A 19147-nucleotide genomic window follows, 5' to 3' on the forward strand; every position below is an offset into this window, starting at 1 on the left:
GGTGTGAACATGTCAGCATGTGAATTCTAGCGGGGCACACCCAGCGCACAGCTGCCTGCCTCTGGGTTCAAGGCACAGGGTAGAGGAAGGGCAGGTTCTGGGGTGCCTGCCCATATGATCCCCGTTGGGGCGACTCTCACAGGCTGTCTTTGGTGTCCTCTTCAAGTCCTGCAACCAGCAGATTCCACTCCAGGTTGTCACAGGAGTCAGATAACCGCCCACTAGAAACATGGAGTTTTGCTGTTTGTTCAGGTGCTGTTTCAGCTTCCTGCTGGGACACCGAGCTCTGCTGGTCGCATCCCAGCCCCGTCTGGGCACCACAGATGCTTAGCTGTGGTGGTGTCTGGTACCTGGACGGTGTCCTCCGGAAGCTCTCACTTGCAGTCTCTTGGTGCTACCAGCCTCTTCCTCCCCATAGACACCCTTCTGGGGCTGAGATTCCTTAGCTGCTCTGGGGCTGCCTCTTCCCAGCTCTGCATATGACACATGATGGTTCTTCTGCCTGCAGGGTTTTTCCATAAGTCCTGGGACTGGCTGTCCTTGACCTGGTTCCAGTCACGTATTAGGCGGCAGTCCAGCCATGAGCCCAGGGGATGGTCTGCTCTGATGTGGCCAGGCGTGTGTGTGTGTGCACTTGGCCTGGCTCGGAAGAGGAAGCCCTTGCCTTCTGCCCAGTGTGCAGTAGGGACCACATCAGCTGTTGAGGCGGGTGATGGGAAACCATGTCCTCCTCCCCCAGCCCATGGGAACATACTTTCCTGCCTGGAAGATGGCCAGGCCTCCAAAGGCCTGGAGGCACCCGTGACTGGGGGCCTCAGGAGCCTCCAGAATTTACTGAGAGAAGTTGATTTCCCCCTTTGCTTTCTCTTGCTCGTGGTGGTATAAATCTGGCTTCCTTGGTGGGACTAGATCTTCATAGAGAGGGAGTTGTTTCTAGAATCAGCAGGAGGTCCTGGGCCTGCAGCTGGCCTTGCTGCATCCTCCGTTGGGTCAACCCAGCTTCTTGGCTGTGCCCGCGGCCCTCAGCTATGCACAGTCCACAGCCCTCCAAGGGCTCCTGTCCCCTCCCTTCTGTTTAGGTGGAACTTCATCTCCACCAGAATAGCTCTGTGTCCAGCGTGCTGTGCTACAGACTGGGTTTTTTTCCCCTTGGCTGTACCTTGCCATTTTTGGGATCTTAGATGAGAAAGGGGATAGTCATGTATATCCTCAGCAATGAGAGCACAGAGTCCTAACCACTGGACTGCCAGGGAAGTCCCATGATCTGTCTCTTTTTTTAATATATATTTCTTTAAACTTTATTTTGTAAAGGAGTATAGCCGATTAGCAATGTTGTGATGGTTTCAGGTGAACAACAAAGGAACTCAGCACGTGAAAAGCTATTCAGCATCACTAATAGCTAGAGAAATGCAAGTCAAAACTACAATGAGATACCAGTTTTTAATTTTCATTTTGAAAATTATTTAACATTTACAAACAACTGCAAAAGCCGCTTAAAGTTCCTGCACACCTTTTACCTGGCCTCCCAGAGCTCACATCACCTTAGGAGTTTTAACAGCAGGCTAGTAACAACATGGTGATCAGTCATCACTAACTGTCAGTGACTCCAGAGTCACGGTTCAGATGTTGTCAGTTTCTCCATTGAAGGCCTTTTTCTGGTCCAGGGTCCCTCCCCTGTGTTTTGTTGTTGGGTGTTGTGATGTCTCTGTGACAGCTGCCCAGCTCGACTTTGTTCTTCTTGATCTTCATGAGCCTGCATGCTGGGCAGGTGTTTGGTAGACCATCCCTTCTCAGACAGGGCTCATGTGATGTGTCTTTCTTTCTGGAATTCTGGCAAGAAACTCCAGGAGAGGCTCTTGTGCCCTTCCTGAGGCTTCACATCAGAGGGCACAAGCCCAGGGCTCCACAACAGGAGAGCGTCACTTTGGTCTCTCCTTTTATCTTTTGGCCGGATGGTGCTGCACGAGGGATCTTAGTTCCCCGACCAAGGATCGAACCCATGCCCCCTGCAGTGGAAGCATGGAGTCGTAACCACTGGACCACGAGGGAAGTCCCCCGTTTGTTCTCCTCTTATGTGGTGCCTGCTGGTTTCCCCATGCAAACGTAAGCGTTTTCCTTTGTGATTATAAGCATCTCATGGGAAGATACTGAGAAACTCTGTGACTATCCTGTTTCTCATCATATTCTTCTCTAATTTCAGCATCCGTCTCGCCTGAAATGATGATACCCCTGGGAAGTGCCCAGGCAAGGTTTTCTCTTCCCAGCGTTCTTCCGTAGTCTTGGAATCCACTGCAAGGGAAAGCTGTCTCTTCTCCCCTGTGTAATAGTTTAATGGTATAGTTTTTCATAGCAGCGTAGGCTCATGGACCCTATCATTTAGTGATTTTGCTTAAGAAAGAAAGTGAAAGTGAAGTAGCTCAGTCATGTCTGACTCTTTGTGACCCCATGGACTGCAGCCTACCAAGCTCCTCCGTCCATGGGATTTTCCAGGGAAGAGTACTGTGTCCTTTTAGCACATCCCCGCCATTGCCTTGTGATGGTTTGTTTACTGTTGAATAGTGTCAGCTTTATAGAAGAGTTGGAAAGATGGTACCCAGAGCTCCTGTGTACCTTCCTCTGGTTCCCCCTGTGTCTGATCACATCTTTTTTGCTTGTGTGTTTGTTTTTGGCTTCCCCGTGGGATCTAGTGGGATCTGGTTCCCTGACTGGGCATTGAACCCGTGCCCCTCTGCATTGGAAGTGCAGTTTTAATTAGTGCAGCACCAAAGACGTTCCTGTGGTTGATCACATCTTACATGACCCTGATACATTGTCACAAGTGAGGAATCCCCTCTGGCCTGTTTTGTATATAGTGAAAGTGTAACTTAACACATTACCATCATGTAAACTTTATGCAGATTTTACTAGTTTCAGCCTAACTTCTGTGTTCAGTCTCAGGATCCCATGTGACATTTACCCTTCACATCTCCTCGGGCCTCTTCGGGTCTGTGACTGTTCCTCAGACTTTGCATAACTTTAGTGACCTTGGTGGTTTTGAGGAGATTGGTCAGGTGCTTTACAGGAGGTACTTCAGCCTGGGTCTGTTTGGTGATTTTCTCATCCGTAGATGGGATGATGGGTTCTGGGAACACAGATCAGAAGTGAAGCCTGCCTCTCAGCTCATCATGGGGGCAGTTACTGTCAGCGTGACTCTTCACACTGCTGGCTGACCTTCGTCACCTGGCTGAGGCAGTGTGTGTGGTGGGTGTCTCCACTGTGAAGTACTTTTTCTTCCCCTTTCCATACTGTATTCTGGGAGAAGATACTCAGTTCAGCCCACACATAATAGGTGGGCAGTTAAGAGCTACCTCCTTAAAGGGGAAATCGCTACCCAAATTATTAGAAGTTTATCCTGCCAGGATCATGGCCACGTCAGCCTTTACATCCTCACGGACATCAGTGTGGACAGTGAACAGCTGACATCAGAACTAGTATCTGACTATCCCATCCTTGTTTCCACCAGAACCCTCTCCAACTGGGCCTATGAATTTGACAAGTGGGCCCCCTCCGTGGTGAAGGTGTCCTACAAGGTACGTTGCCTCCTGAGGAGGTGGGCGTGGGCAGGGTGGGGGAGTAGGGGACATGTGTAGTGAGGAGGGATGTCGACCTGCATTCATGACACGACATACGTGTGCGTGCCTTCTTAGGTCATCCATGTGGGGGCTTGTGTCATTTCATTTCAAGGAGGGGTGCTTTTGCTAAGTTCTGGACTCGGTGTGTGGACTGTGCTGGTGTGAATACACTCACCCCTGGGCCTCTCCACATAGGCAGACTCAGTGAGTGTCCGCCATGGGCTGCTGCTGTGTGACGGGCTGCTCACTGTCCTCACCATCTCTAGACCAGTTCACCTGTGCACTGGGGGTCGATAGTGCCTCCTGTCCTTGTGGGGAGGGAGGGGCGGGCTGCCTCACGCAGCCCCTCGGTGGCAGAGCTCAGTCATGCCCTTGGCCGTAGGGCTCTCGGGTCCAGGCTCGCCACTCTGCCGCGGAGCTCTCAGCCCCGTGAGGGAAAGAAGCAGGTCCTTACAGAGACGACAGCATGTGCGGGGAGAAATTGGTGCTTTTGAGAAACTAAATGTTGTCCTGCTGCCAAGAGCTTATGGGAACGAAGTGACTTATACTCTAGTTTAAAAAAAAAATTTTTTTTAAAAGGGAAAAAGAGCTTCTGGGAACGAGTGCAGCTCAGGCTATCAGGGACAGTAAGCTTGAAACAGGGAACCAGACAGATTTGCTAACCAGGGAGAAGCCGGAGCTGCCCTTAGGGAATGGTCACCGTGGACTGCACCTGTGTGGGAGACGCGGTGGCCTGAACGGGGACCCAGGAGGAGGCAGGCATGGGAAGCCGAGCTGGTTGCCCACCAGGAGTGGGGCAAGTGGAGGTGCAGGCTGCATGCCTCTCTGCTCCCTGCACCAGGCCCTCTGCATGGAGGGTGGAGTCAGGGAAGGGGAGCGGCCTGGGGCTGGAGTCGAGGGAGGGACAGCCGCTTGGGGGCCAGGTTGGGGAGGGCAGCAGTCTGGAGTGGAGTCGGGAGAGAGCCAGCAGCCTTTGCCAGTTCTCGGCCTTACCAGGGTCCCAGGACTTGAGGGGCTGAGGTGTGTGTGTCTTCTTTCCCTCACAGGGCTCCCCAGCAGCCAGACGTGCTTTCGTCCCCCAGCTCCGCAGCGGCAAGTTCAACGTCTTGCTGACGACGTACGAGTACATCATTAAGGACAAGCACATCCTTGCAAAGGTAGCGTGTGTGTTCACCCGTGAACCAAGGCAGCTCGGCCCATCACGTGCGTTCCGGGCGCCTGTGATCCTGCCCAGGCTGGTCACACATGGGTCACACTTCTCATTTTCTTAGACCCGCCACAAGTCATTGCTCAGTGATCCCCTGCATATGCATAAGGACAGCTGCTCTGTGGGTGTGGAAGGCCTCAATCAAGGTGACTTGGGGTTTGCTCCTCTGACTGTGTGTTCCCAGGCTTGCCCTGGATCATGTCCGGAGACTGGCACCATCTACACAGCACGTGGACCAGTTTCTCTCGGCTCCTGCCCAAAGAGCCTGGTCATCTGCGATGCCTCCCAGCCTTCCTGTCCTGGCCCTCACAGGGCCATGTTGAGGCCCTCCCCCATCTCCACCTGTCTCTAGAGGCCTCAGACCTGCCTCCCTGGTGGCTGTGTCTCCCCCCCCTCAGCCTTCAGGAAAGCAGCCTGCGAAGCAGGCGGGGTCCGGCCTTCAGGGCGGCGTGCTTGGAGGTCCTGTGTGTCCCGTCGGTCTTGAGCCACGGAGCTGATGTGTTTAGTGGGTGCTGTGCGGCTGGGCAGCCTCTTCACTGACTCAGTTGTGAAGGTGGCTCTAGTTGGGCCACCAGTGACTTACTAAGAATATACTATGACCCAGGTGTAAGACAGGCACAGTCCTTTGCCTCCAGAAAGCTCTTTTCCTGGGGTGGGGAGGGGTTGAGCTGCCGCGTCTGGCCTCCCTGACCATATAGGGCAGCAAGTCAAGGGGTAGAGCACTTTACATGTTAACCCCCACCTGTGGGGCATGTTCATACTGATGACATTCGGTGCTTGATACTCATCTCCGAGCTACAGGTAAGGAAACTGAGGCCCAGGGAGCTGGCCTCCAGCCTCCTTCTTCTGGGGCCTGTGCTGCGGGTCACCCTTCTGACGCAGGACAGAGCCCGGCCCATTCCAGACACGAGAACAGGGCTCTGAAAATCCTGTGTGTCTGACAGTGGCTTTAATCAGTGTAAACCCCCCACCATGGGGATTACTTGTGGGAAAGGGCTGCTACCCCCGCCCCAGTCAGTCCTGCGCTTTTCCTCTGGGACACCTGACCTGCAGGGCCTCAGCTGGGCTGTGTTTGGTCCCCAGGAGCTAGATGCCAAGGCCTGAGTGGCTCTGAAGGGCATCACAATCACACATAAACAGGGGTTTATACCTGCAGTCCCTGCCTAACCAACCTCACTCCCAGTTAGAATTGGCTCTATCCTGTGTCCATTGGCACGGCAACCACTGACAGGCTCTGGGGTACTGGCGGCGCCCCCAGCTGTGCCTCCCTGCCTCCGGGCCACCACCTGCTGACTGGAAGCGTTTAGTCGCTCAGTCCTGTCCGGCTCTTTGTGACCCCTGTGGCCTGTAGCCTGCCAGGCTCCTCTCTCCCTGGGATGTTCCAGGCAAGAACACTGGAGTGGGTTGCTATTTCCTTCTCCAGAGGATCTTCCTAACCCAGGGATTGAACCTGTGTCTCCTGCATTGCAGGCAGATTCTTTACCATCTTAGCCACCAGGGAAGCCAGATTGAAATGTACCAGTTACTAAATCATGTCCCCTCTCTACCCCAAGGACCTATGATCAGCAGGCTGTGTAGTATTTAGGATTTTTTTTCTCTATGCCAGATACTTGGTGTATATACTTTTCTTGGAAAACCAAAGTTCTTGTCTGGACTTAGTTTTGTTCACCTGACAGCAGTTCTCAGCCATCTCCCTGTCCACGTGTCCGTCCTCTCCCGGGCTTCACAGAGCTGCAGAATGTGTCTGTTCCTCGGGGCACTGGTCCCTCCTCTGATGCTGTCGTGCTCACGTTCCCCACCTCGATGGGCCGTTCTGCCCGGAGCCTTCGTGCCTAATGGCAGTGAGCTTCTCACCCAGGGGACAGCCCCACCGCATGTCCTCCCCTGACCACCCGCTCTCGGCCTGCAGATCCGCTGGAAGTACATGATCGTGGACGAAGGCCACCGCATGAAGAACCACCACTGCAAGCTGACGCAGGTCCTCAACACGCACTACGTGGCGCCGCGCCGCCTGCTGCTGACGGGCACGCCTCTGCAGAACAAGCTGCCTGAGCTCTGGGCGCTCCTCAACTTCCTGCTGCCCACCATCTTCAAGAGCTGCAGCACCTTCGAGCAGTGGTTCAACGCGCCCTTCGCCATGACCGGAGAGAAGGTAGGCAGCCGCCGGCCACGTGGTGGAGGGGGCAGGGCGGGGAGCCGTGGTCTTGGGCCACAAGCAGCTCCAAGGACTGTCCGCACTGACGGTTCTGGCCCAGCCGGCTTCCCCAGGTGGCTGTGCATTGAGTGCCCACCACAACTGGCCTGGCCACATGCATGGCAGCCCTGCCAGCAGAGGAGGGCAGAGAAATCCCAGGGGATCCTCGGGGCCTCCCGGACCCTGTGCCCCAGGCACAGAGCGGGGACAGGAGGTGTGAAGGCGCAGCTGAAGGGCTCGAGGGGAATTTGATTCTCACCCTGAGGGCGATGGGTGGCTTCAGTGAAGAGAGTGGTCAGATCCTGCCCCTTTTGTTTTTAAAGAAAATAAAAAGCTGTGGGCTGTGGCTTATATCTCTCACATCTGTCTGGCTGTGGGTGGAGTTGGTAGTCTGCCTGTGGGCCAGCTGTTTATTGTTGAAGAAGGTTGGCGGCCTGAGCCTTGTATTGAGGAGGTGGGCTCGACTGCAGGGTAGACAAAGAGCCCCCTTGCCCAGCAGCCATGCCCCAGCCCACTGGTCCCCAGTTAGGAGATTGTTCTCAGGTCTGGGACAGTTGGGACCACTATGCTGTTACGGGGGGACCTCTGCATCGTCCCTGGGGTCCCCCCTCCTTGGCACTGGCTGAGGCAGAAGCCCTCCTAAAGGAGAAACTGAGGCCCTTTCAAGGGTCTCATAATTAAAACAAGCCCTCAGTTTTCAGACTTCTAGGACCCCCACCCCAAGAGCAAGGGAACAAATGCCATGGTTTCACCTCTTTTCAAGTTGAGCAAAAGTGCAACTAAAGGATTCTAAAGAAAAAAATTCAAATGTCATCTTATTAATCACTTAAAAATTGTTTTAATTCAAATTTTGGTCAGAGTAGCAGGCCCATGGGAGAGCAGCCTTTCTATCCGGAGGCTGAAATGCGAGGGTATTGGGGCTCCCAGTAGGCTGAGCCCTCTGAGCACCCCCAGTTTACACCGTGCACTGTGTCCGTGTTACCCCTGCAGTGCTGGCCAGGTTCCATTTGCACATGTTCTCAGGATTCCAGACACACGAGTTTGTGTCACTCTTGGGGAGGCCACTCAGTGTGCTGCCGTGTTTCTTGGTGCCCTGGGGGCTTCCCTTCCATGTCCCAGGACTTCGATGGAAGGTCTCAGGTCCCTGCAGCTTTCCACAGGAAGAGGGTGCCCTGCTGAGCTCTTGTAAAGTGTCAAGCTGGCTGGAAAGGAGGTGCTGAGTGCAGGATGATACCAGGTGGCCCTGCCCATGTGTCGCTGCTCCCCTGGAGGTAACACTTGGCTTGCATGTCTTGTTGGGGTGCCAGGTGGACCTGAACGAGGAGGAAACCATCCTCATCATCCGCCGTCTCCACAAAGTGCTGCGGCCCTTCCTGCTCCGGAGGCTCAAGAAGGAAGTGGAGGCTCAGTTGCCTGAAAAGGTGCTGTGTTTACTTGAGTGGAGGGAACCCTAATGCAGCATTCAGCATCGTGCTGGGGTTGCCCCGGGGAGGGGTCCCAATCGGGAGGCTCTCTGGAGTCTCCCAGCCTGGCCCTGTCTTGCTCAGCATTCAGGAGTCAGTCTCGCCTGGGGATGGCTGCTCACCTGCACAGGTCTCTGAAAGTGCAAGGCAGGTGTGCTAGGGGCCAGCTAAGTCCCACCTGCTGGCCCGTAGTGGTCCCTCCCCTCTCTCCTGAGGGGGCTTTGGTGCCCCATCAGTCACCCCTCATGTCACTCTTGCTCTTTGTTCCTGGGCTGGCTGAGGGGAGGCCTTTGAAAGAAAGCTGTGTTGCTCCTCTGGCCCAGGAAGCCCCCACATTTCTCTAGTCCCATGCATCTACTGCAGCCCGGCTTCCCTCATCCCCTGGGTGTGGGGGCTCTTCACCATCACCCTCGTGTGCTGTGATCAGAGGCCAGGACCCAGGATGTCCGAGAAGCTGGGCTCAGGGACCTGGGCTCGGCTGACGGTGGCGTGTACCCACAGGTGGAGTACGTCATCAAGTGCGACATGTCGGCCCTGCAGCGCGTGCTCTATCGGCACATGCAGGCCAAGGGGGTGCTGCTGACTGACGGCTCCGAGAAGGACAAGAAGGTTGGCCCGGGCCCCTGTCCCACCTGGGTGTCCATAGTGGGCGGGTGGGCAGCCTGGGAGCGGCTGGGTGCGTGGGAACCAGCAGGCTTTCTCCTCCTGGGAGGTGATTTTTGTGACCAAGGCCCTGTCTGGTTGTGATCCTGAGGGCGTTGACCGGCCCTGGTTTAGATCATAGCTGGTGTGGTTCAGTCCAGTCCGTAAGGCTAAGAGACGAGGGGCAGAGGGCCTGTTTTCAGGGGGGGCCTGAGCCCCCCAGTCAGCAGTCTAGGGTCCTCTGTTCGTGAAGTGCTAGCTCCTGTGGGCACATCCATTAGCAGTGAGGATCCAGCACAGACCATAGCAGTTAGAACATTCATGCGCATCCCATCTTCCCAACAAGCCACCTCCACTGGTCCCTTCTCCTCCTCATTACGCAAACTTGGTGTGACGTTCGTTTATAATGGAGAGGAGTAGGGGCTAGGTGGGCTGCTACTTCCTCGGCCTCTCTAAGGCCCCGCGCCTACCCTAACAACCCTCTTCTCACCGGACTGAAATCATCCTTCCAGTCCCCTCAACTCTGTGCCCTCTGCCTCGAGCTTGGCCCGGCCTCCTGGTTTCCTCCTCCACATGTTTGGTTTGGGCTCTTTCTTCACCTGGGCCATTGTGGCAGCCCATTCCCTGGTTTACTTCTCTGCCCACGGCACCCACCCCCGCATCCTTCCTTCATCCCAAAGCCAGAGGGCTTCCTCAGCCGTCACGGCCCATCTGGCTGCAGGCCCCGGGGACTCTCTCCCAGTGCCCGCGCAGCTGGCCTTATGAATCACAAAGTGTTTGTGATCCAGCCTCCACTCTTTGCCAGTCGTGTGTCCCTTCCGTCTTGCTGGCCTGGCCCCTCCTCACTCTCCACCCTCCGGGGTGCCCGGGGGTCTCTGCTTTCCCCAGTGCTGGCTTCATGCTGGCTTCTGAGCCCCAAGAGGAGCCAGCTCCACAAGCCCTGCTTCCCGCTACATCCTCCTTCCACACCTACCCTCACCCCACCCCAGGCAGAACCAGTTTGGGAGCCTGTTGTGGTTCAGCTGGTAAAGTATCTGCCTGCAATGTGGGAGACCTGGGTTTGATCTCTGGGTTGGGAAGATCCTCTGAATAAGGGAAAGGTTACTCACTCCAGTATTCTGGCCTAGAAAATTCCATGGACTATATAGTTCTTGGGATCGCAAAGAGTCGGACACCACTGAGTGACTTTCACTTTCACTTGTGCCTCCTCAGGGCAAAGGTGGTACCAAGACCCTGATGAACACCATCATGCAGCTGAGGAAGATTTGCAACCACCCCTACATGTTCCAGCACATCGAGGTGAGGCCCAGGTGGGGTGGCCTCAGCCCACATGAGGCCCTGGACCCCCAGCAGAGCTGGGGCACTTCTCTCTGCAGCTTTAAAGATGAAGAATTTGTAAACTAGGTTATGCGTGTACATTTGTCTTTTTACTGAGATCCTCTCTGCTGGTCCTTATTGTAAAGAATCCAAACAGTGTAGGAAAATATGAGAGAGAGGGACTCTCCTGGTGGCCCACTGGTTAAGACTCCGCACTTTCACTCCAGAGGCATGGGGTTGATTCTTGGTCAGGGAACTAAGATCTTGCAGGCCCTGTGGTGGCCAGAAAGAATACATAAAATTTTTTTAATAAAGGAAAGAGAAAAGAAGTATGTGAGAGAAACGAAAGTCCCACCTGGGATGACCACGGAGCCTTCCGCTGTTATCTGGAATTGCTTCCCACCCAGGCTGGGAGTGGTCATGCCGCCCCTGCTGGTTGGCTGCTCGCCTTTCCCACTCGGCAGCGTGTGGGGCCATCCCAGGTCAACGTGTGGAGAGCATGTCCCTCTTCATGACAACTCCAGCCATGACCTTTCTGGGCCCCAGTACACTTGAGAATCTGGATTCCTGCTTCTGAAAAACACACATAACGACTTCCCTGATGGTCCAGTGGTTAAGGCTCCACGCTTTCACTGCAGGGGTTGCAGGTTCAATCCCTGGTCTGGGAACTAAGATCCCACATGCCACAAGTTGCGACCAAAAAATCAAATAAATTTAAATGAAAAGCACACATATGTGTACACATTCTGCCATGAAGTTTCAGGGTCATCACAAATCCCCTGACAGTTCCCTCTCGGTGCTCCAAAGATGGTGTCAGGTGCACGGTGTCCTTGGGCGCGCCTTTGGTGGTTAAGACCATATGGGAAGGCATGTCGGTGGGGTAGAAAAGCTGTTGTCAGCCCCTCTGTGTGGTCTTGGAGCTGCTGTGGGTGGGCTCAGAGGTGTGGGGCCAGGACACCTGTTCCTGCCCCCACTGACCCACATCTCATTGCATTACAGGAGTCCTTTTCCGAGCACTTGGGGTTTACCGGCGGCATCGTCCAAGGGTGAGAATCTCCCTCACTTAACGGGATGGATGGATGGTCCACTGTGTTTCTCTTTGTGGTTGACTTTGTTCCTGTTGTCATAGTTGTCTGCTTTCAAAGGCAGTATATTCCTGGTAAAAAACTTAAAAAACATAGATGAGCCCAAAGAAGAGAATAAAAATTCTGCACTTTCAGGGACTTAACGTGGTGGTCCAGTGGTTTCAGACTGTGCTCCAAATACGGAGGGCCTGTGTTCGATCGCTGTTCAGGAAGCTACATTACACCTGCTACAATTAAAATCCTGCATGCCGCAGCTAGGACTCAGTGCAGCCAAATTAAAAAGAAAAGTCTGAAATTTGAGAGTTGACCAGACATTGCTTCCAGGTCCCACTCTTCCCCTTCTGGGCTCTGTGACCCATGACAGCTTCCCTCAACACTCTTGAGCCTAAACTCTGCCCACCAAGAGAGAGACACTGTTTATACAGTATGCCACCCACCTTGCCGTGGGGTGTTTTCCCCAGTGCTGTTTATAAAGTGCAGCCCTGGCTTGGTTCGGCCTTAGCATCGGGCTCGGATATAGCCTCAAGGTTTTACTCTTAAAACATTCTCAGCGCTAAAGCCACCATCACTTCTCTGGGATAGTAAACTATTTCTTGAAGCAGGAGCCCTGAATGAAAGAGCCAAAGGTCGTTTTGCTGTGTCATTTTTTTTTTATCAAATTACATAATGGGGTCCCACAGACCTGGCCTTGAGTCCTGGCCCTGGCAGGTCAGCAGCCATGTCACACTGCCCCCAGCTCTTTTTCATACCTCTAAACTGAGAATGAATGACCAAAGCCATGGTGGCCCTCAGTCCTTCTTCTCATTCTTACAAGGATCCTAGTTGCTCTGTAATTCCACAGTCACCCTTGACCCGGGGGGCTTCCCTGGTGGCTCAGATGGTAAAGAATCTGCCCGGAATGCAGGAGACTGAGGTTCGATCTCTGGTCAGGAAGATCCCCTGGAGAAAGAAATGGCAAGTATTCTTGCCTGGAGAATCCTAAGAACAGAGGAGCCTGGTGGGTTACAGTCCATGGGGTCAGAAAGAGTTGGACATAGCTGAGCGATTAACACTTTCACTTGACTTAGGGTGGCCTGAGTTTATTTTAGTTGGATTGGAATGGCTCTGCTGAAACTTTGGGGGCTGGGTAGTCTGCCGAGGGAGACATTCGTGTGCCCTTGGACTTGGTGGCCAGCCCACCCAGGACTGGTCAGGTCGTGCATGTCCTCTGCCCACCTTGAGGGCACTGTGGTTCACATCCTGTCCTTCCCCGCCCCCACCCTCCCCAGGCTGGACCTATACCGAGCCTCAGGGAAATTCGAGCTGCTCGATAGAATTCTTCCCAAACTCCGGGCCACCAACCACAAAGTGCTGCTGTTCTGTCAGATGACCTCCCTCATGACCATCATGGAAGACTATTTTGCATATCGCGGCTTTAAATACCTCAGGCTCGATGGTGAGTGTGGCTGGGGAGAGAGATGTGTTTGAAAGGGCCTTGTTATCCACTGCTGCCAAAGCTTCTGGCAGATTTGCCCTGCCTTCCCCGTGAGGCAGGGCAACGCCCAGAGACGCCAGGCCTAGTGTTGGGAGTGGATATAGTGGCGTGCTCAGTGACACAGGCTTGTGGGGCTGGGAGGGGCCCTGGGAGGATCGTGCTGGTCTCCTGAACATGAGGCTTAAAGTCCTTGCACCGTAACGCTGGGTCCAGTGGCTAGTGTATATCCCATAGACTGATTTTAGTGGGAAGTAACAGAAACTCATATCCTGTGGGCATAGGGAAGAAAGCTTAGGGCTCACGTAACTGAACTTTAAGGGTTAGCTTGATTCAGGCACAGCTGGATCCAGGTACCCAGATGGTGTTAGAGGAGCTTTTTGGGGGCTCTTGGCTCCCTTGTCCTCCACGTTGGCTTCATTGTCAGGCATCCGGTCCAGGCTTTTCTTCCACCCACAGAAATAGGAGTGTCCCCAACACTGGGCAGACACAGTGTCCCCAACAGAGAAGCAATTTGTCTTTTCCCCCAGGGGTCTGGGGTGAGCTTTCATTTGACTGCTGTGAGCGATATGCACCCCCTCTCCACTGTCCTGGTGGCTCTGGAGCTGAAATCAGACCTATCCATGCCAGAACCACAAGCACTGGGAGAAGCAGGAAAGGGCAGGATGGAGGGATCCAGATGTTGCAGGGGTGATGGGCATGTCCATTGGGAACCACATTGGCCTGTGACCATCAGAAGCCTGGCTCCTGCCTTGCTGCCAGCACAAGCGAGTCCTGGGGAGGTGGGGCTGAGCACAGTGCTGACTGTGTGCAGGATTCCTGATCCGACACGTGTCGGATCTAGAGGGATCCCCCCCCCCCCTCCATAAGGTGGAGTGAATGGGGCTCTCAAGAAAAAACAGACTTGGGGGAGCTTGCCTGGTGGTCCAGTGGCTAAGACTTCACCTTACAATGCAGGGGGTGCAGGTTCAATCCCTGGTCGGAAGCTAAGATTCCCATGTACCTTGGGACCTCCAGAACAAAACATAAAACAGAAGCAATACTGTAACAAATTCAGTAAGGACTTTTAAAAAATTAATTCACATCAAAAAATAACATTTGAAAAAGACTTGAGACCCACTGGGGTAAACACAGTTAAGAAGTGTGGGGTAGACCACATTTCTGCAAGACTTACAAGCTGCATCCATGGTTGGAGACCCCAAACCTCTCTGCCCCTGCTGTGTGTTTCTCGGTGCCTCTCATGGTACTGTGGATTTTCAGACCGTTAACTTGTGGTTGCTGGGTGGACCTGTCTGTCAGAATCGGCCCTCCCCACTCCCGCCCAGAACCTTTGCTGCATCTCTGTCTTGCCTTCTTTCAACTGTTCTTAGAATTCCATCCAGGGTAACCTTTACAAACACAGCCTTCGTCAGGTGATCACGTGTCCTGAGGCTGTAAGCTGCATCCGTGCCAAGGCCCTTGTGGCCAGACAACGCCACTCCAGCCTTTGCCCTTCCCTCAGTGCGGCGGCCTCTGTAGGGTCTGAGCTTTCACGATGGTGACACCGTCCCGCCCCCTAGTGGACAGGCCGAGAACATGTTCCCTCCCACCCTAGTATCTGTCCACTTGCCCCACAACCCCTTTTTCTCTCCATGACGTGAGTCCTCTGTGTAAGTGAGGACTTCTTTTTGCTGGACCATGGTTGCGTCTCTAGCATTTCATGTGGTCACTGCCACATGGGCGGAAACTCTGGGAAGGAAAACCCTGGTGGTCCAATGATTAGGATTCTATGTTTCTATTGCAGGAGGCATGGGTTCAGTCCCTGGTCGGGGAACTAAGATCCCACAGGCCTCTCTGCCCGCCGCCCCCCAGAAGGAATGGCAAAGGGTTGGGGAGCTCAGTGACATGGAGAGTGGAACCTTCCACTGTCAGAGTGCTGAGAGTGAGGGTGCAGCGGGGGGTACCGGAGCAGCCCCTTGACCCAACCCTGCCCCAGCCATGCCCGAGGCCTCAGCCCCTCCTAGGAGCCAGGACAGCCCAGGCACCATGGACCTTGGGCCTCTATGCTGTTCATCCTGATGTGTAGGCGAGTGGCTAGAAGCAGCACCAAAAATAACACCTGGTTTCACCAGAGGCACCTTTGCTTTGAGTTGATAGGAGCCTGAGGAGCTTAGATGCCCCTCTGAGGATCACGCCCTGGGCCCTCACATTCTAGTTGCTGTGGCTTCACGAAGCGGCGAGCCATCCTGCCCAGAGAGAGACATATCACCATTGTACAGTCCAGTGTGCTTGCCTGTATAGACGATTCCCTTTGTGAATGGAGAAAACCCACCACGGGGGCATGGAGGCAGGCTTCAGCCTCTGACCAGTCGCTCATTACCCGTAGCAGCACCGCGTGTCCACCCAGAGGCCCCTCATGGGTTCGGAGAGGCGCGTTGAAACAGCGCCGCTGCAGCGCCTCCCACCACCCCTGGACAGCTGGTTCCAGCAGTGTTCAGGGGTCAGTCTGTTGCCCGGGTATCTGCTGGGTACCAGCCCTGTGCCCCAGTGCCTGCCTGTCTAGTGCCTGCAGCAGCCCCAGTTCACGTGGGGGGCTCGTTTTCTTCTCCTGGGGCGGGCCGACTGGCGGTCAGTGGTGTCACCCTAGATCCCAGCTGCTCGACAGTCAGAGTCCGCAGCCATTGGTTGGATGGCAGTGGGCGTGGTCGCCGCTCCCTGATGCTGGTGTCCGTCTGTGTCTCCTCCCTCGGTCGCCCTGCTAACCCTGGTCTACCCACGCGGCAGGAACCACGAAAGCGGAGGACCGGGGGATGCTGCTGAAAACCTTCAACGAGCCCGGCTCCGAGTACTTCATCTTCTTGCTCAGCACCCGGGCCGGGGGCCTGGGTCTGAACCTCCAGTCGGCTGACACTGTGATCATATTTGACAGTGACTGGAACCCCCACCAGGTAACAGCGCGCACGCCCTGGCAGTGACTGTGCCCCCTGGTGTGAGTGTGCGGCGGCCTCCTGACCTTTTCCTAGAGCCCTGGCCGCACCTGGAGAGAGGTGCAGAGGGAAGTTTCTCAAAACCAAACTAGTTCTTTGCTCTGATTATGAAAAAATACATGTTCCACCATTATTTAAAAAAATTTTTTCTGAAAATTCCCCGGCTGTCCAGTGGTTAGGACTCCACATTTCCACTGCTTGAGGGCCTGGGTTCAGTCCTTGGTCTGGGGACTGGGCTCTCATAAGTTGCGTGGCACCACCCAAAAGAAGGGGGAAATAAAACAATCCTGGTGTCACATAGATGTGCAGAGAAAATGGAAAATGCCCCAGTCATGTGGGCTGGTAATGAAGGTCCCTGTTAGTCAGGGGGTCCTTCCTGGCCGTGTCCTGGCCCAGCCCTCATGCTGGCCCCCCTCACTGGGGCGCCTTTGTGTGCTCCTTACACTGGTCCTCTGATGTCTTGTCCGTATGCCTGCATGGGGCTCCATGCCCGTAGTTCTTTCAAATGCAAATACCAGTAATTGAAAGTAACAAACGGAAATGTGCGTTTTTTCCCTTCCCCGCCACTCCCACTCTACACTGAGCACTCGCCAGCCTCCATCTCTGCATGCACAGATGCTCCGGCTTTGGTGTGAACCTGGAGTGTTCCAGCACGTGTCTCTTCCTGCCACCGGCTGGTGTATTCACATATCCGTGCAAGTGCACCAAGCCTCTCCCCAGCACATCCTCAGTGGCCAGCCTTCCTGGTGTATGGCGGCCCCAGGCCTTTTAACTCAAACCCCAGTTGGCAGGTGTCCATGTTTTCTGTTTCTCAGCCTGACCACTGTCCTCTCGTGGAGCCCTGCTGTCCCTCTCTCTTGGAGCACTGGCCAGGCCCAGGCCGAGTGAGAGTTGGGGTATCTCGGCCCAGAGGCCTGTCCCTGTCCTGTTTTTTGCTTCTGCCAAAGTGGCCTCCACCAGGGTGCCCAGCTCTCGCTCCTGTTGACGGTGTGAGTGAGCCCTTCCCCACACCCAATGGCTCTGGTTATCAGCGTGGGAACCATAGCCTGCATGCCAGCGAACATCTGGGGTGGTCACTGCCGTCAGCCTGGGTTGGAGTCGTTCCCACTCGGACTTCCATGACTGGCCTGTTTGCTAAGAGGTGGGGGGCGGGGGTGTGCTTCCTGCATCAGCAGGCAGCTGGGGGAGAGACCTCTGTGGAGCCTCTCCTCCTCCACACTGGGAGGCATTGGGGGTCATGAGACACGTGGTGGGCTACGGGTGTACCATCAGGGGCCAGTCCTCTCTGCCAGAAGTCATGCAGGCTGAGCCAGGGGGCTGAGCCCCGGGGCTGCTACACAGCTGTCCCAGCAGGTGGGGTGCAGATCTCCAGGTCAGCTCCACACGGACCCAGACCCAGGATTCCGTAGGCGCCCCCCTGGCTCTGCTCTGGGCTCACGGGCTGACAGATCGTGTTGGCCCCGCGCCTCCCACTCTCCCGGCGTTTGCTCCACACCAGGCACAGGGCATCCATTGCCCGTTGGCCCCTCACACACACAGAAACCACGAGAGGGGCTGGTGTTAGCAGTGGCTCCCAAGGCTAGACGGGCGGGACCTGGGCCCGGGGTGGCCTGGCAAGGAAGCAGCAGGGACCCCAGTCAAAGCAGACATCGACCTGGTGTGGTGCGCAGCTTCGGCAACGTTCTGTAAACAGTGTTGTCGGCGATGCGGCCCCACCCAGGGGGCCTAGTCGCACAGCAGTGGGCCCCTGTGCAACTGTGACAGGAGCTGCCCGGGAATATAGCCCCTCAGGCGGCCTTTTAAAACCATGCTTTCTTCCCGAGTATCTGCCAAGTTCCAGTTAAGGTAGAAAGTGACACTTTTGCAGGATCTCAAGGTGAAGTCCCCTTGGTGCAGGCTCCAGGTCTCATTCCTGAAGTTTCCTGGTTATGCAGCTGCCGGCCAGGCGAGCGATTGTGTGTCTCCCAGCAGCATGCAGTGTCCCGACTCCCCCTTAAACATCTGGGGCTGATGGCATCTCCCCCCACCCCCACCCACAGGACCTGCAGGCGCAGGACCGTGCCCACCGCATTGGGCAGCAGAACGAGGTGCGGGTGCTCCGCCTGTGCACAGTCAACAGCGTGGAGGAGAAGATCCTGGCCGCGGCCAAGTACAAGCTCAATGTGGACCAGAAGGTGATCCAGGCTGGCATGTTTGACCAGAAGTCCTCCAGTCATGAGCGGCGTGCCTTCCTGCAGGCCATCCTGGAGCACGAGGAGCAAGACGAGGTGAGCGCAGCACTGGCCCCGACCCCCTCCCCAGCGTGAGTGGTGGACGCATGAGCGGCTTTCGTTTTTGTTTTTTTTTTTACCTTTTTTTGCACTTTTTCTTTTTCTTTTTTTTTTTTTTTTTTGCATCCCTTTGGAGTAAAGGGAGTGTGGGCTGAAAGGAAAGACGATGAGTATACTTGCTTTTTCTTTGAAGTGGTTTTTTTTTTTATTATTATTATTATTAAAAAAAAAAAAAAAAACAACTGCTGGTGAAAGACGCCGGATTGATAGCCCTGGAGACTGAAGTCCTCTATCTATCCACAGAGCAGACACTGCAGCACGGGCAGCGGCAGTGCCAGCTTCGCCCACACTGCCCCTCCGCCAGCGGGCGTCAACCCCGACTCGGAGGAGCCACCTCTAAAGGTGAGCGGGGTAGTTCAGTCTCCACGCCCATTCAATCCTCGGCTTCTCGGCTGAGACGGCCAGCAGAGGGCCCTGACCCCACGGAGCGTGCGTGTGCGTGTGCGTGTGTGCCTCATCGCTGCCGCGTGGGTCCCCATCCACCGCAGCCGGACCAGGGACCGCCAGCTCCTCTCCCACGGACTGCCGCCGCTCGCCTCCGAGCCCGGCCGCCACCGCCGCCCACCCCGGCCCCCCCGCAGCCAGACTAAACGTGTGACGTCTTGTAGGAAGAAGACGAGGTGCCTGACGACGAGACGGTGAACCAGATGATAGCCCGGCACGAGGAGGAGTTCGACCTGTTCATGGTGAGCGCCACGGGCACTGGCTTTCCCACCTGCACAGACCGTGGGGCGTGGGGCTCACGCGCCCTCCCTGCCGACACCCAGCAGACCGAGGGGCCTCAGTGACACTGGCGTCCCCAGCACTACTGGAGGCGGGGCAGCCCTCCGAGTGGCCTGCAGTCGACACCTAACGGACCCC

At 55.3% G+C, this 19147-nt stretch overlaps 1 protein-coding gene across 9 annotated transcripts in view; it reads left to right on the top strand.

Annotated features, from left to right (window-relative positions):
• Positions 1 to 19147, top strand: part of SMARCA4 (SWI/SNF related BAF chromatin remodeling complex subunit ATPase 4) — a 91287-nt gene that overhangs the window by 45795 nt on the left and 26345 nt on the right. For 5 of the 9 annotated variants that reach the window (XM_070464482.1, XM_020902413.2, XM_070464475.1 and 2 more), the window contains 12 exons: positions 3503 to 3569; positions 4658 to 4768; positions 6728 to 6970; positions 8320 to 8433; positions 8977 to 9084; positions 10330 to 10416; positions 11434 to 11480; positions 12788 to 12954; positions 15754 to 15917; positions 17996 to 18223; positions 18530 to 18628; positions 18895 to 18972. In XM_070464482.1, the coding sequence (XP_070320583.1) occupies positions 3503 to 3569; positions 4658 to 4768; positions 6728 to 6970; positions 8320 to 8433; positions 8977 to 9084; positions 10330 to 10416; positions 11434 to 11480; positions 12788 to 12954; positions 15754 to 15917; positions 17996 to 18223; positions 18530 to 18628; positions 18895 to 18972 (1513 nt within the window). The remainder of the gene's footprint in view (positions 1 to 3502; positions 3570 to 4657; positions 4769 to 6727; positions 6971 to 8319; positions 8434 to 8976; positions 9085 to 10329; positions 10417 to 11433; positions 11481 to 12787; positions 12955 to 15753; positions 15918 to 17995; positions 18224 to 18529; positions 18629 to 18894; positions 18973 to 19147) is intronic. The other 4 variants (XM_020902417.2, XM_020902418.2, XM_070464495.1 and 1 more) reach the window with 1 other exon arrangement.

The sequence above is a fragment of the Odocoileus virginianus genome, chromosome 3, assembly GCF_023699985.2.
Source record: "Odocoileus virginianus isolate 20LAN1187 ecotype Illinois chromosome 3, Ovbor_1.2, whole genome shotgun sequence".
Classification (NCBI taxonomy): Eukaryota; Metazoa; Chordata; class Mammalia; order Artiodactyla; family Cervidae; genus Odocoileus; species Odocoileus virginianus.